The 14,171-nt window shown below is 38.5% G+C and overlaps 1 protein-coding gene across 2 annotated transcripts in view; it reads right to left on the bottom strand.

Annotated features, from left to right (window-relative positions):
* The window catches only part of EXOC3 (exocyst complex component 3), a 99,742-nt gene that overhangs the window by 9,439 nt on the left and 76,132 nt on the right, over positions 1–14,171 (bottom strand). For both annotated transcript variants that reach the window (XM_053714394.1, XM_053714393.1), the window contains exon 10: positions 4,271–4,393. In XM_053714394.1, coding sequence (XP_053570369.1) covers positions 4,271–4,393 — 123 coding nt within the window. The remainder of the gene's footprint in view (positions 1–4,270; positions 4,394–14,171) is intronic.

The following is a 14,171-nucleotide window of genomic DNA, read 5'->3' as shown; positions in this document are numbered from 1 at the left end:
TCTTCACTTGAGTCCGGTTGCGCTCTTCTCTCCTTGTTTTTCAGCTTTGGCCTTGTTCTAAGGGATTTACAAATGATACACCTTTAGAAGAGCAGCACACACCAGTTTGTTTGGTGAGGACTAACTACTTGATACATCTACTAATTGTAAGACAAAACTTTTTATTTTGAAATTTAATCATTGGGAAATATACTCTGAAGATTGCATTGGAGTGTACCTTACCTTATATAATTTTCACTTGTATTTTAATCTTTTTTGAGTGTGTTATATTTTATATATTATATCACAAGATTTTTATTGCTCACTGTGACTTTTATTGTTTTATTGTTTTACTGTATATTTCACAGACACAGTGTGTTACATATATCCTGTATTTCCACATTCCAGGATCTTTTAAAACTTATCACAGATTTATACTATGACATTTTGGGACACTAGCCCTAGGATATAATCATATACTCTATACCTCAAATATAGCTTATATATTGAATTTTCAATCTCTCCATACCAGTAGCGCTGATACTTTGTTTCTTTAAATATAATTTTAAACCAATACAACTGTATCAGTCGCATGCCTCTGAAACAACAAATAATTACACAATGTGGGACCTCATAGCCTCTCAAAGGAATCACTGTCAAAATTACTGGAATTTAAAGAGGCACACACAATATGTCCAAATAGACAAATTCCCATAGTTGCTAAAAACACCTCAAACTGGGCATAGGCCCGCCGAGACATAGTCGGCATGAAGGGGCAGCCCCCGGTCTGGCTCTGGATCTTGTAGGGGGCAGACTGTCACTCTTTTCGGATGCTTGGTTTGGGGACGTGCAAGATCCGTGGGTCCTGGAGGTCATCGCTCAGGGATACAGGATAGGTTTCAAGTTTCATCCACCCAGGGGCAGATTCCTCTTGTCAAACCTGTCTTCAAGGCCAGAAATGAGAGAAGCCTTTCTGGGGTGCGTGAGGGATCTCTCATCCCTGGGAGTCATTGTACCGTTACCTCTTGCAGAAAGAGGTCTGGGATACTACTCAAACCTTTTTGTGGTCCCAAAGAAGGAGGGAACTTTCCGCCCAATTCTGGACCTAAAGTGCTTAAACAAATTCCTATCTGTCCCATCGTTCAAGATGGAGACAATAAGGTCCATCCTTCCCTTAGTTCAGGAAGACAGTTCATGACCACGATAGATCTGTAGGATACACAAAATACACTTCAGGTTCCTAAGGTTTGCATTCCTGGACCAGCACTTCCAGTTTATTGCACTTCCGTTTGGTCTAGCTACTGCTCCAAGAGTTTTTATGAAAGGTTATAGGGGCTCTGCTTGCAGTGGTCAGAACCAGAGGTAAAGCAGTAGCGCCATACTTGAACGATATTCTGGTTCAAGCACAATCCTGTCGTCTGGCAGAAGACCATTCGAAAGATCTTCTATTTCTTCTTCGATCTCATGGATGGAAGATAAACTTAGAAAAGAGTTCTCTTATTCCCAGTACCAGCGTGGAATTCTTGGGTACTATAATAGACCCCATATCCATGTGGATATTCCTTACAGACCAGAGACGTTACAAGCTAACTTCCGCTTGTCTTGCCCTTCAGGCCCTCTGTGGCTCGGTGTATGGAGGTGATTGGTCTCATGGTATCCAGCATGAACATCATTCCTTTTACCAGATTCCATCTCAGACCACTTCAGCTTTGCATGCTGAGACAGTGGAACGGCGATCATTCAGATCTGTCTCAACAGATTTCTCTGTCCAGATCACCTGTCCCAGGGGACATACTTCTTGAGACCATCCTGGGAGATTGTGACTATGGAAGCAAGTCTATCAGGATGGGGAGCTGGTTGCGGTGCCAGGAAGGCACAGGGCCTGTCGACTCGAGAGGAATCCCTCCTCCCGATCAACATTTTGGAACTTCGAGCGATCTTCAATGCTCTGAAGGCTTGGCCTCTTCTGGGTTCTTCCCAGTTTATCAGATTGCAATCAGACAACATAACCTTGGTGGCTTACATAAACCAAACACGGGGGGAACGAGGAGCTCCTTAGCAATGAGGGAAGTATCTCGGATTCTGGAATGGGCGGAGGCCCACAACTGCTCGCTGTCAGCGATCCACATTCCGGGTGTGGACAACTGGGAAGCGGATTTCCTCAGCAGACAATCCCTTCATCCGGGGGAATGGTCTCTCCATCCCGAGGTGTTTGCAAAGATTTGCAACAGATGGGGGATGCCGGAGATAGATCTCATGGCGTCCCGGCTCAATTTCGTCACGGTCCAGGGATCCTCAGGCAGAGCTAATGGATGCATTAGCAGTGCCTTGGAGGTTTAATCTAATTTACATTTTTCCACCGTTACCACTTCTCCCTCGTGTAGTGGCCCGCATCAAGCAGGAGCAAGCATCGGTGATACTAATTGCTCCATCGTGGCTGCGACGGATGTGGTTCGTGGACCTGGTGGGGATGTCCTCATCTCCCTCCATGGAGGTTACCTTGTTGCAGGGATCTGCTGGAACAGGGTCCCTTTGTTCATCAAAATCTAGTTTCTCTGAGGCTGACTGCGTGGAGGTTGAACGCTTAGTCTCAGCCAAGAGAGGTTTCTCTGAGAGGGTTATTGACACACTTATTCAGGCTTGTAAGCCTGTTACTCATTGCATCTACCATAAGGTGTGGAGAGCTTACTTGTTCTGGTGTGAAGAGCATGGTGTCGCCTGGCATAAGGTCAAGGCTGCCAGGATTCTTTCCTCCTTAGGGCCTTTCTGCCAGTTGCCTGAGGGGACAGATTTCAGCCCTTTCTGTTTTGCTGCACAAGAGGTTTGCAGAGCTTCCTGACGTGCAATCCTTCATTAAGGCTCTGATCAGGATCAGACCTGTGTTTAGATCTAACGCTCCACCTTGGAGTTTGAATCTTGCTCTTAAGTTTTTGCAACGGGCTCCGTGTGAGCCTATGCATTCGATTGACATTAAATTGTTGTCCTGGAAGGTTCTTTTCTATTGGCTATTGCGTCAGCACGCTGAGTTTCTGAAATGGCTGCCTTGCAATGTGAGCCTCCCTATCTAGTGTTCCACACTGATAAGGCTGTCCTACGTACTCCGCTTGGGTTTTCTTCCTAAGGTGGTGTCTGATCGTAGAATCAATCAGGAGATTGTGGTTCCTTCCTTGTGTCCTAATCCTTCTTTGAAGGAACATTTACTTCATAATCTGGATGTTGTTCGAGCTTTGAAGTTTTATCTTCAAGCTACTAAGGATTTTAGACAAACTTCTTCCTCGTTTGTTATCTACTCTGGGAAGCGTAAGGGTCTGAAGGCCTCTTCGACCTCCTAATCTTTTTGGTTGAGGAGTGTTATACGCTTAGCTTACGAGTCAGCGGGACTTAGACCTCCTCAGAGGATTATGGCTCATTCCACTAGAGCGGTGGCTTCCTCTTGGGCCTTTAAGAACGAGGCATCTATGGATCAGATTTGTAAGGTGGCTACCTGGTCCTCCTTACATACTTTTTCAAAATTCTTCAAATTTGACGTTTTTGCTTTGGCCGAAGCAGCTTTTGGGCGAAAGGTTTTGCAGGCTGTGGTGCCCTCAAATTAGGGTCCGCCTTTTCTTTTACCTCTCCCGTTATCATTCAGTGTCCTCTAGAGCTTGGGTATACTTTTCCCAACAATAAGGAATGATGCAGTGGACTCTCCTCATATTAAGAAGGAAAACATAAATTATGCTTACCTGATAATTTAATTTCCTTCTGTATGAAGAGAGTCCACGGCCTCCGTCCGTATACTCCAATGGGCGGACCAAAATTTTGTATTTCTCTTCCGGCACCATTTATACCCTGATATTTCTCCTACTGTTCCTTGTTCCCTTGGCAGAATGACTGGGATATGAGGGAAGTAGGGGGGAGTATTTCACCTTTGGCTGGGGTGTCTTTGGCTCCTCCTGGTGGCCAGGTTCAGTATTTCCCAACAGTAAGGAATGATGCTGTGGAATCTCCTCATACAGAAGGAAATCAAATTATCAGGTAAGCATAATTTAGGTTTTATGCACGTCTAGTACCAATTATTATGGCAAATAATTGACAAACTTTTCAGTTCCCAAAAGCACACAAGCCATAAGTCCAAGAAAACCCAAATCCAAAAATTATAACAAAATACATTTTCACCAAGTACTTACCTCTCATTGCCCTTTTCAATAAATATGCAAGTTGCACGTGGCTACATTTTTTAGCATAGAAAATAGTTTGTTATACAAAATTATCAGAAATATTTGTTTGCAATATGCTAGGCTGTAAGTACCTGCTTGTAATGAGTCTTTATTTTCGCAAAGTCATTAAAATAATCTTCAACGGTGACACAAATGGTATCTACTGCATTTGATCCTCCAAGCCATTTTCGTGTCAGCAGATCATTGAGATGTTGCTAAGGAGGTAATGAAAGAAGGAATTAATATTAAAGGGACAGTTAAGTCAAAATTAAAGTTTCATGATTCAGATAGGGCATGCAATTTTAAACATTCCAATTTACTTTTATCATCAATTTTGCTTTATTCTCTTGGTATTCTTTGTGGAAGGCAGCCTCTTATCTCAGTGCATTTTATAAGCTTTTAAATCCTAGACAGAGCTAGTTCATGTGTGCCATATAGATAACATTGTGCTCAATCAGTGGAGTTATTTATGAGTCAGCACTGATTGGCTGTCAAAAGGACTGATATAAGGGGGCAGTCTGCAGAGGCTTAGATAAAAGGTAAACACATAGGTAAAAAGTATGTTAATATAACTGTGTTGGTTATGCAAAACTGGGGAATGGGTAATAAAGGGATTATCTATGTGTTTAAACAAACATTTTCAAGTAGACTGTCCCTTTAAATCAGATTTTTGGTAATGTCGTTTTTTGGAACATAATCCACTAAAACATTCAGCAAATGAAATAATAACTTCACAGAGAGGGTAAAAGTAACCATTTTGTTATAATAGTGTGCATGAAAACTATAAAAAAGCAAATGCAAAACCAGCATTGTTAGCATAGAGAGGCATATGTGTGCACAGTATATAAACTTGAAACCGGTTACTGTTATGTATATGTAGGTGCATTAAAGGGAAAGTGCAAAAAGATAATACTGTGGTAAAAAAAGAACAAACAGGTTAAACACATTGTTAAAGTAAATTCCAAGGCAGCAAAGTACTACTGCAGCTAGAGTAACAAATCTGGTGAGCCAATGACAAAAGGCATATGCATGTACAACCAATCACTAGCTAGCTTCCAGTAGTGCATTGCTGCTCCTCTGGCTGCTTTTCAACAAAGAAACCCAAAAGAAAAAAGATAATAGAAGTAATTTAAACCATGACTTTTTAAAAGACCAGTAGCTATGGTAGAATAGCATAAATTAGAAAGTGCATGATAAAAAGACAGTGCAATAACATTTACTCAATTTCAAATAAGCAGCATTTTTTTCTGATAAATTTAATTTCCCCCCATTTGCCAGCTCCATGTATCATGTGACAGCCAGCAGCCAATCACAGACTAGTATACATATACCCTGTGAACTTGTGCACATGCTCAGTAGGAGCTGGTGCCTCAAAAACGGTGTGTATAAAAGACTGTGCACAATTTAATAATGGAAGTAAATTGGAAATTCTATTAAAATTGCATATTCTTTCTGAACCATGAATGTTTATTTTTTTACTTTATAGTGTCCCTTTAATTTTGAACTTTTTTTTTTACACTTATAAGAGGCCATTTCAAAAATGGATTATACTGTTTGAAAAATAAAATGTAATACATTGTTGTAATAGCCTCTTTTAAAGCGAATGTAAAGTTGCTCGAAGTCGGTCACGTCATAAGGCAGAGTTTCATTCATCAAATCTTTACTATTTAGTTATGTACTCCAAATTTTACCTTTTAATACTCTTAAGATTAGCGCCGTTCCTCCACCTGCCATATTCTTAACTTGATTGACAGATGAAGATTCTGCAATCTACAAATCAATGTGTCCCCCCCCCCCCCCCCGGGGCATTCAGCTCCTTTCCACAAACGTTACATGTTTAGTCTGCGCATGCACTAAAGGAGATTTTTCAGATGTAATCTACATGTGTGTTCATGAGACATGCATGCTCTATTGGCCTCATAGCGAAACACTTTGTAGTATGATGAGAGAGCGGAGAGTAGCGCATGCGCAATACAAATGTGTTATCGGAAGTGCGCTTCAGGGCTATGTATAGAATGGGTGGGACCACTCTATACGTCAGCAAGGGAAAACCATGAAGTATCTCTTGGGAGGAGTTTACGAAGATGCTTTATAACAGAAAATCAGATAGCGACTAGGTTTAGTGAGACAAAGTCTATGCGTAGCAATTTTCCTGAATGCCTAACTTTACATTCACTTTAAGTGTAACAAGAAGTTAAAAATTCAAGGGACACTATAATGTAAAAATGTTACTTAACAGAAAGAGCATGCTATTTTTAGTTTCAAAATCAACCTAAAACAGCTTTAACATAACCCTTTTTCATGCAAAAAAATATTTTAATCGTTCGCTTTAGTTTCATATGCCTTTTCTGTGTTTTCTTAAAACAGTTTGTATAGAAGAGCTAAACGTTTATTTGTACCCCTCAGTAAATGCAGACATTCAGATTTCACCAAACAAGATACTGAGCCGTTCTGAATCTACCACTTTTGAGGTGGCAAAGAGGTTAGGAAGCAGCAGTCTTTTGACGGCTGCTTTTTTAAATTGTGGTTGCAGGCCTGAATGTGCAAACCTGCACCACAAAGGGCTCAGAACTTGCAAATGCATCTTCATAAATAACCCCAAAGATCTACTGAAGTGTTAAATTCCAGTATGTTAAACAAATGATAAATAAAAGTATGCATATCCGAGAAATGTACGTGTGTTGCAATAACCATCTATATTTATCTAAAAACCCAAAAACTTATACAGGATAATTCAAAGCAAACCGACCATTGGAGAAAGAGAATTGTCTATCATGAAAAAAGAAATGGATGTAGTGAGGGCAGTAATCTGGCAAAGCAGTGTGAATCACAATATAAGGAGAAGGCTTTGCAGCAGAAAGGAAGACGCAAGCAGTTCACTATATATCTCATTATTTATGAAAGGAATACGGAACCCAAATTTTTTCTCTTTCACGATTCAGATAAAGCATGAAATTTTAAGCAACTTTCTATTTTACTCCTATTATACATTTTTCTTCATTCTCTTGGTATCTTTATTTGAAAAAGCAGGAATGTAAGCTTACGAGACGGCCCATCTTTGGGTTCAGTGTCCCTTTAATTGAGCAGAACACATATTCATAAAGACAAAAAAGTAAGAGGTGTTTAATATCCTTTTAACATGAATAAATTATCTGATGTCAATATATATATATATAGCGTGCTATACCAGTATAATGAATATAAAAACATTTTGCTCTGTTCTTTTTTGTCATTTTCATGAACACCTCATGTTTCTGGTCTTGCTTCAGACTTTTATGATTCAGATAGAAGATGCAATTTTAAACAACTTTCACAATTAATTGTATTATGAAATTTGCCTCATTCTCTTGGTATCCTTTGTTAAAGAGTAAACCTAGGTAGGTTCATAGTAGCTCAGGAGCATGAACATGTCTTTAGTACTCTATGGCAACAATGTTTTGCCACATTGTTTGTAAAAGTGTCATACATTATTACTGTCATGTAAAAGGTGAGCTATCATTGGAAGCTATGTGCACAGATATCATATTGATTAATTAATTCATATAGGAAGCTATTGGTATCAGCTTTATTACTGTATGATACAGCATTGTAAACAACAATGAAATGGGTGGTATCGAACCCCTTTTTTGTTGTCAATGACATTACCAACCTGACGTGTCCCAGAGAGCAAACTTTTGTCCCAAATACAAATAAATTGCATTTAAGGACTTCTTGCCCAAGATGTATAATAAGATTTCCTATCAAATCACCACAGACCCCCTGTGAAGACAACAGATCTACAGTCTAAAACTGAGCTTTGAAGCACCAGCCTTATAAGGAAGTAAGTCATTAGCACTTGTATGATATGCAAGAGAGGATTCCTTTGAAGGACCAATACACATATTTACAGGCCTGTGGTAATACGGTGACTTAAAAACTCATATGAAATGACTGATATTTTTAAGTCATATAGTTAAAATACTCAGATTATGGGGAATGTAACAAGATGTATATGGATCTGGAAAATATGTCTCAGGTTTATATAATGAATTAAATGAACATATGACTGTATATTTATAATAATAATACATCTTCTTTGTTTTTCCAGGAACCTAATAAACCACTTAGAGGAAATGGATGCAAACTAGATAAGTTTCCCTGTTAATGTATCATAGATAGGAGTCCATCATTTTAATTATTAAGAATTGTGCTATGGTGAAGTGAAATATTAATATTGAGTGATCAATAATTATAATGCTTATATATATCGGTCACGTTTAAATTGCTACAGAATTCTATTGCAGGTACGTATGATACATAGAGATGTATTAAATGTGGGATATATTTATGTTAAAATGGAATGAGAATCCAATAAATATGTCTATATAATTAATTACTATAGAATTGATCAATATGCCATATGTGGTCTTGAATTGTGCATATTCAGTAGTATTAAATAGTTTATTGATACTGGAAAATATAAGTATATTTAATTAAAACATATAAGAGAATATGTTCCTGTAATATTTACTAAATGTTCAACCATGGGGGTTGGACTACCATATGCATTCCCAAGGACCAATGAGGGACAAGCTTCGATTAAGGGCGTAACCAACATTTCACCAATGATTAGAAAAGGGGTGGGTTTTATCACAGAGATAAAAACTCTTTCACAGGAAGCAATGCGAGGCAAATGCTGGTTGATCCTGCTTAACTTGACTTACTGACTTAAACTGCTGCCTTCGAAATACACAGAGTTTTGTAAGACAAAATTGGGCCTAACATTTACTTCCAGACTTGTGCATCCTCTCTTATATGATGGTGAAAAGAATTTATCTGGATAAGCTGAATTCTCATACTGGTTTGTTGGTAATGTATTAATGGTTATTTTATATTTTTAATAGATTTTAGCAAATAAATTCATTAAAAGGCATAGTATAGCTGCAGCTTTGAGTTAAAAGGTATCTTATTCTTATATTTAAAGGGACAGTCAACACCAGAATTGTTGTTGTTTTAAAAGACAGATAATCCCTTATTTACCCATTCCCCAGTTTTGCATAACTAACAGTGTTATAATAATAATAATACACACTTTACCTCTGTAATTACCTTGTATCTAAGCCTCTGCAGACTGCCCCCTTATTTCAGTTCTTTTGACAGCCTTGCATTTTAGCCAATCAGTGCTCACTCCATGGTAAATTGACGTGCATGAGCTCAATGTTATCTATATGAAATACATGAACTAACACCCTCTAGTGGTGAAAAACTGTCAAAATGCATTTAGATTAGAGGTGGCCTTCAAGGCAAGAGAACAAAGCAAAATTGGTGGTAAAAGTAAATTGGAAAGTTGTTTAAAATTAAATGCCCTATTTGAATCTTGAAAGGTTTTTTTGGACTTGACTGTAACTTTAATATTGATTAGACTAGGGTAGTAAGTGTACTGGTGTTAAATATTATTATTGAGAAAGGATTTATATATTTTAATGTCATAAGTAAATTGCAGTTATTGTGATATATTTTAGAATTTGTTTTATTGTAGTTAAATAAGCAGTTATTTCATGCTAGATTAATTGGCATATGTTGAATTGGTAGTATTGTGTAACAATGTCTGGGTTTAAGTGAAGTATATAAGCTTATATTGGGTCGAAAAGAGTGAATTCTATTTCCCTGGAAATTCCATCAGACGTATTGAATCAGAGTTGCTGGCTAATTATAGATTGTTCTGGTATACTCATCTGTGATATTTTAATAGGCGATTCATTTGGAGCTAAGGTTAATTTATAGAAATATATTTCATGGTTTGCTTTGTATAGAAAAACATAATTTATGTAAGAACTTACCTGATAAATTCATTTCTTTCATATTGGCAAGAGTCCATGAGCTAGTGACGAATGGGATATACCATCCTACCAGGAGGGGTAAAGTTTCCCAAACCTCAAAATGCCTATAAATACACTCCTCACCACACCCACAATTCAGTTTAACGAATAGCCAAGTAGCGGGGTGATAAAGAAGGCGTAAAAAGCATCCACAAAGGAATTTGAAAATAATTGTGCTTTATACAAAAAATCATAACCACCATAAAAAGAGTGGGTCTCATGGACTCTTGCCAATATGAAAGAAATTAATTTATCAGGTAAGTTCTTACATAAATTATGTTTTCTTTCATGTAATTGGCAAGAGTCCATGAGCTAGTGACATATGGGATAGTAATACCAAAGATGTGGAACTCCACAGAAGAGTCACTAGAGAGGGAGGGATAAAAATAATAACAGCCATTTTCTGCTGAAAAAATTAATCCACAACCCAAAATATAAGTTTATTCTCCTAAATGAAAAGAAAAAAAAAACCTTAAACATACATAAGCAGAGCAATCAAACTGGAACAGCTGCCTAGAAAAAACTTTTCTACCAAAAACTGCTTCCGAATAAGCAAATACATAAAAACGGTAGAATTTAGTAAATGTATGCAAAGAAGACCAAGTTGCTGCTTTACAAATCTGATCAACTGACGCTTCATTCTTAAAAGCCCATGAAGTGGAGACTGATCTAGTAGAATGAGCTGTAATTCTCTGAGGCGGGGCCTGACCCGACTCCAAATAAGCCTGATGAATCAAAAGTTTTAACCAAGATGCCAAGGAAATGGCAGAAGCCTTCTGACCTTTCCTAGAACCAGAAAAGATAACAAATAGACTAGAAGTCTTCCTGAAATCTTTAGTAGAATATTTCAAAGCTCTTACCACATCCAAAGAATGTAAGGATCTCTCCAAAGAATTCTTAGGATTAGGACACAAAGAAGGAACAACAATTTCTCTATTAAAGTTGTTAGAATTCACAACCTTAGGTAGAAATTTAAATGAAGTTCGCAAAACTGCCTTATCCTGATGGAAAATCAGAAAAGGAGTATCACAAGAAAGAGCAGATAATTCAGAAACTCTTCTAGCAGAAGAGATGGCCAAAAGGAACAACACTTTCCAAGAAAGTAGTTTAATGTCCAAAGAATGCATAGGCTCAAACGGAGGAGCCTGTAAAGCCTTCAAAACCAAAATTAAGACTCCAAGGAGGAGAGATTGATTTAATGACAGGCTTGATACGGAACAAAGCCTGTACAAAACAGTGAATATCAGGAAGCTTAGCAATCTTTCTGTGAAATAAAACAGAAATAGCAGAGATTTGTCCCTTTAAGGAACTTGCAGACAAAACCTTATCCAAACCATCCTGAAGAAACTGTAAAATTCTAGGAATTCTAAAAGAATGCCAGGAGAATTTATGAGAAGAACACCATGAAATATAAGTCTTCCAAACTCGATAATAAATCTTCCTAGAAACAGATTTACGAGCCTGTAACATAGTATTAATCACTGAGTCAGAGAAACCTCTCACTAGGCGTTCAATTTCCATAAGTTCAAATTTAATGATTTGAGATCCTGATGGAAAAATGGGCCTTGAGACAGAAGGTCTGGCCTTAATGGAAGTGGCCAAGGTTGGCAATTGGACATCAGAACAAGATCCGCATACCAAAACCTGTGAAGCCCTGCTGGAGCTACCAGCAACAGAAACGATTGTTCCATGATGATTTTGGAGATCACTCTTTAGAAGAAGAACTAGAGGCGGGAAAATATAAGCAGGTTGGTAACACCAAGGAACTGTTAACGCATCCACCACTTCTGCCTGAGGATCCCTGGACCTGGACCGGTACCTGGGTAGTTTCTTGTTTAGATGGGAAGCCATCAGATCTATTTCTGGAAGACCCCACATCTGAACAATCTGAGAAAACACATCTGGATGGAGCGACCACTCCCCCGGATGTAAAGTCTGACGGCTGAGATAATCCGCTTCCCAATTGTGTATACTTGGGATATGAACCGCAGAAATTAGACAGGAGCTGGATTCCGCCCAAGCAAGTATCCGAGATACTTCTTTCATAGCTTGGGGACTGTGAGTCCCACCCTGATTGATATATGCCACAGTTGTGATATTGTCTGTCTGAAAACAAATGAACGGTTCTCTCTTCAACAGAGGCCAAACCTGAAGAGCCCTGAAAATAGCACAGAGTTCTAAAATATTGATTGGTAACCTCGCCTTTTGAGATTTCCAAACCCCTTGTGCTGTCAGAGATCCCCAGACAGCTCCCCAACCTGAAAGACTTGCATCTGTTGTGATCACAGTCCAGGTTGGATGAACAAAAGAGGCCCCTTGAACTATACAATGGTGATCTAACCACCAAGTCAGAGAAAGACGAACATTGGGATTTAAGGATATTAATTGTGATATCTTTGTATAATCCCTGCACCATTGGTTCAGCATACAAAGCTGGAGAGGTCTCATATGAAAACAAGCGAAGGGGATCGCGTCCGATGCTGCAGTCATGAGACCTAAAACTTCCATGCACATAGCTACTGAAGGTAATGATTGAGACTGAAGGTTCCGACAAGCTGAAACCAATTTTAACCGTCTCTTGTCTGTTAGAGACAGAGTCATGGACACTGAATCTATCTGGAAACCTAAAAAGGTGACCCTTGTCTGAAGAATCAACAAACTTTTTAGTAAATTGATCCTCCAACCATGTAATATGAAGAAACAACACTAGTTGATTCGTGTGAGATTCTGCAGAATGTAAAGACTGAGCTAGTTCTAAGATATCGTCCAAATAAGGAAACACCGCAATACCCCGTTCTCTGATTACAGAGAGTAGGGCACCAAGAACCTTTGAAAAGATTCTTGGAGCTGTCGCTAGGCCAAATGGAAGAGCGACAAACTGGTAATGCTTGTCTAGAAAAGAGAATCTCAGAAACAGATAGTGGTCTGAATCAATTGGAATATGAAGATATGCATCCTGTAAGTCTATTGTGGACATATAATGCCCTTGCTGAACAAAAGGCAGAATAGTCCTTATAGTCACCATTTTGAAAGTTGGCACTCTTACATAACGATTCAAAATCTTCAGATCCAGAACTAGCCTGAATGAATTTTCTTTCTTTGGGACAATGAATAGATTTGAATAAAACCCCAGATCCTGTTTCTGAAATGGAACTGGTATGATTACCCCTGAAAGCTCCAGGTCTGAAACACACTTCAGAAAAGCCTGAGCCTTTACTGGATTTGCTGGGATGCATGAGAGAAAAAATCTTCTCACAGGAGGTCTTACTCTGAATGCTATTCGGTACCCTTGAGAGACAATACTCTGAATCCATTGATTTTGAACAGAATCTGCCCAAATGTTTTGGAAGAATCTTAATCTGCCCCCTACCAGCTGAGTTGGAATGAGGGCCACACCTTCATGCAGACTTGGCGGCTGGCTTTGGTTTGGATTTACTCCAACTTGAAGAAGGTTTCCAATTGGAACCAGATTCTTTGGGGGAAGGATTAGGTTTCTATTCCTTATTTTGTTGAAAGGAACGAAAACGGTTACAAGCTTTAGATTTACCCTTAGGTCTTTTTATCCTGAGGCAAAAAAAATCCCTTCGCCCCAGTGACAGTTGAAATAATCAAATCCAAATGAGAACCAAATAACTTATTACCTTGCAAAGAAAGAGATAGTAATTAAGACTTAGATACCATGTCAGCATTCCAATATTTGAGCCACAAAGCTCTTCTAGCTAAAATAGCTAAAGACATAGATTTAACATCAATTTTGATGATATCAAAAATGGCATCACAGATAAAATGATTAGCATGTTGAAGCAAGCGAACAATGCTAGACAAATAAGGATCCATTTCCTGTTGCGCTAAACTTTCCAACCAAAAAGTTGATGCAGCTGCAACATCAGCCATAGAAATGGCAAGCCTGAGAAAATAGTCAGAATATAAATAAGCTTTCCTTAGATAAGATTCAAGTTTCCTATCTAAAGGGTCTTTAAAAGAAGTACTATCTTCCATAGGAATAGTAGTACGTTTAGCAAGAGTAGAAATAACCCCATCAACTTTGGGGATCTTTTCCCAAAACTCCATTCTAACTGCTGGCAAAGGATAGGAGTTTGTCAACCTTGAAGAAGGAATAAAAGAAGTACCAGGC

This window comes from Bombina bombina, chromosome 5 (genome assembly GCF_027579735.1).
Source record: "Bombina bombina isolate aBomBom1 chromosome 5, aBomBom1.pri, whole genome shotgun sequence".
Classification (NCBI taxonomy): Eukaryota; Metazoa; Chordata; class Amphibia; order Anura; family Bombinatoridae; genus Bombina; species Bombina bombina.
The sequence above is the reverse complement of the archived record's forward strand: the minus strand, read 5'-3'. Positions and strand labels throughout refer to the sequence as shown.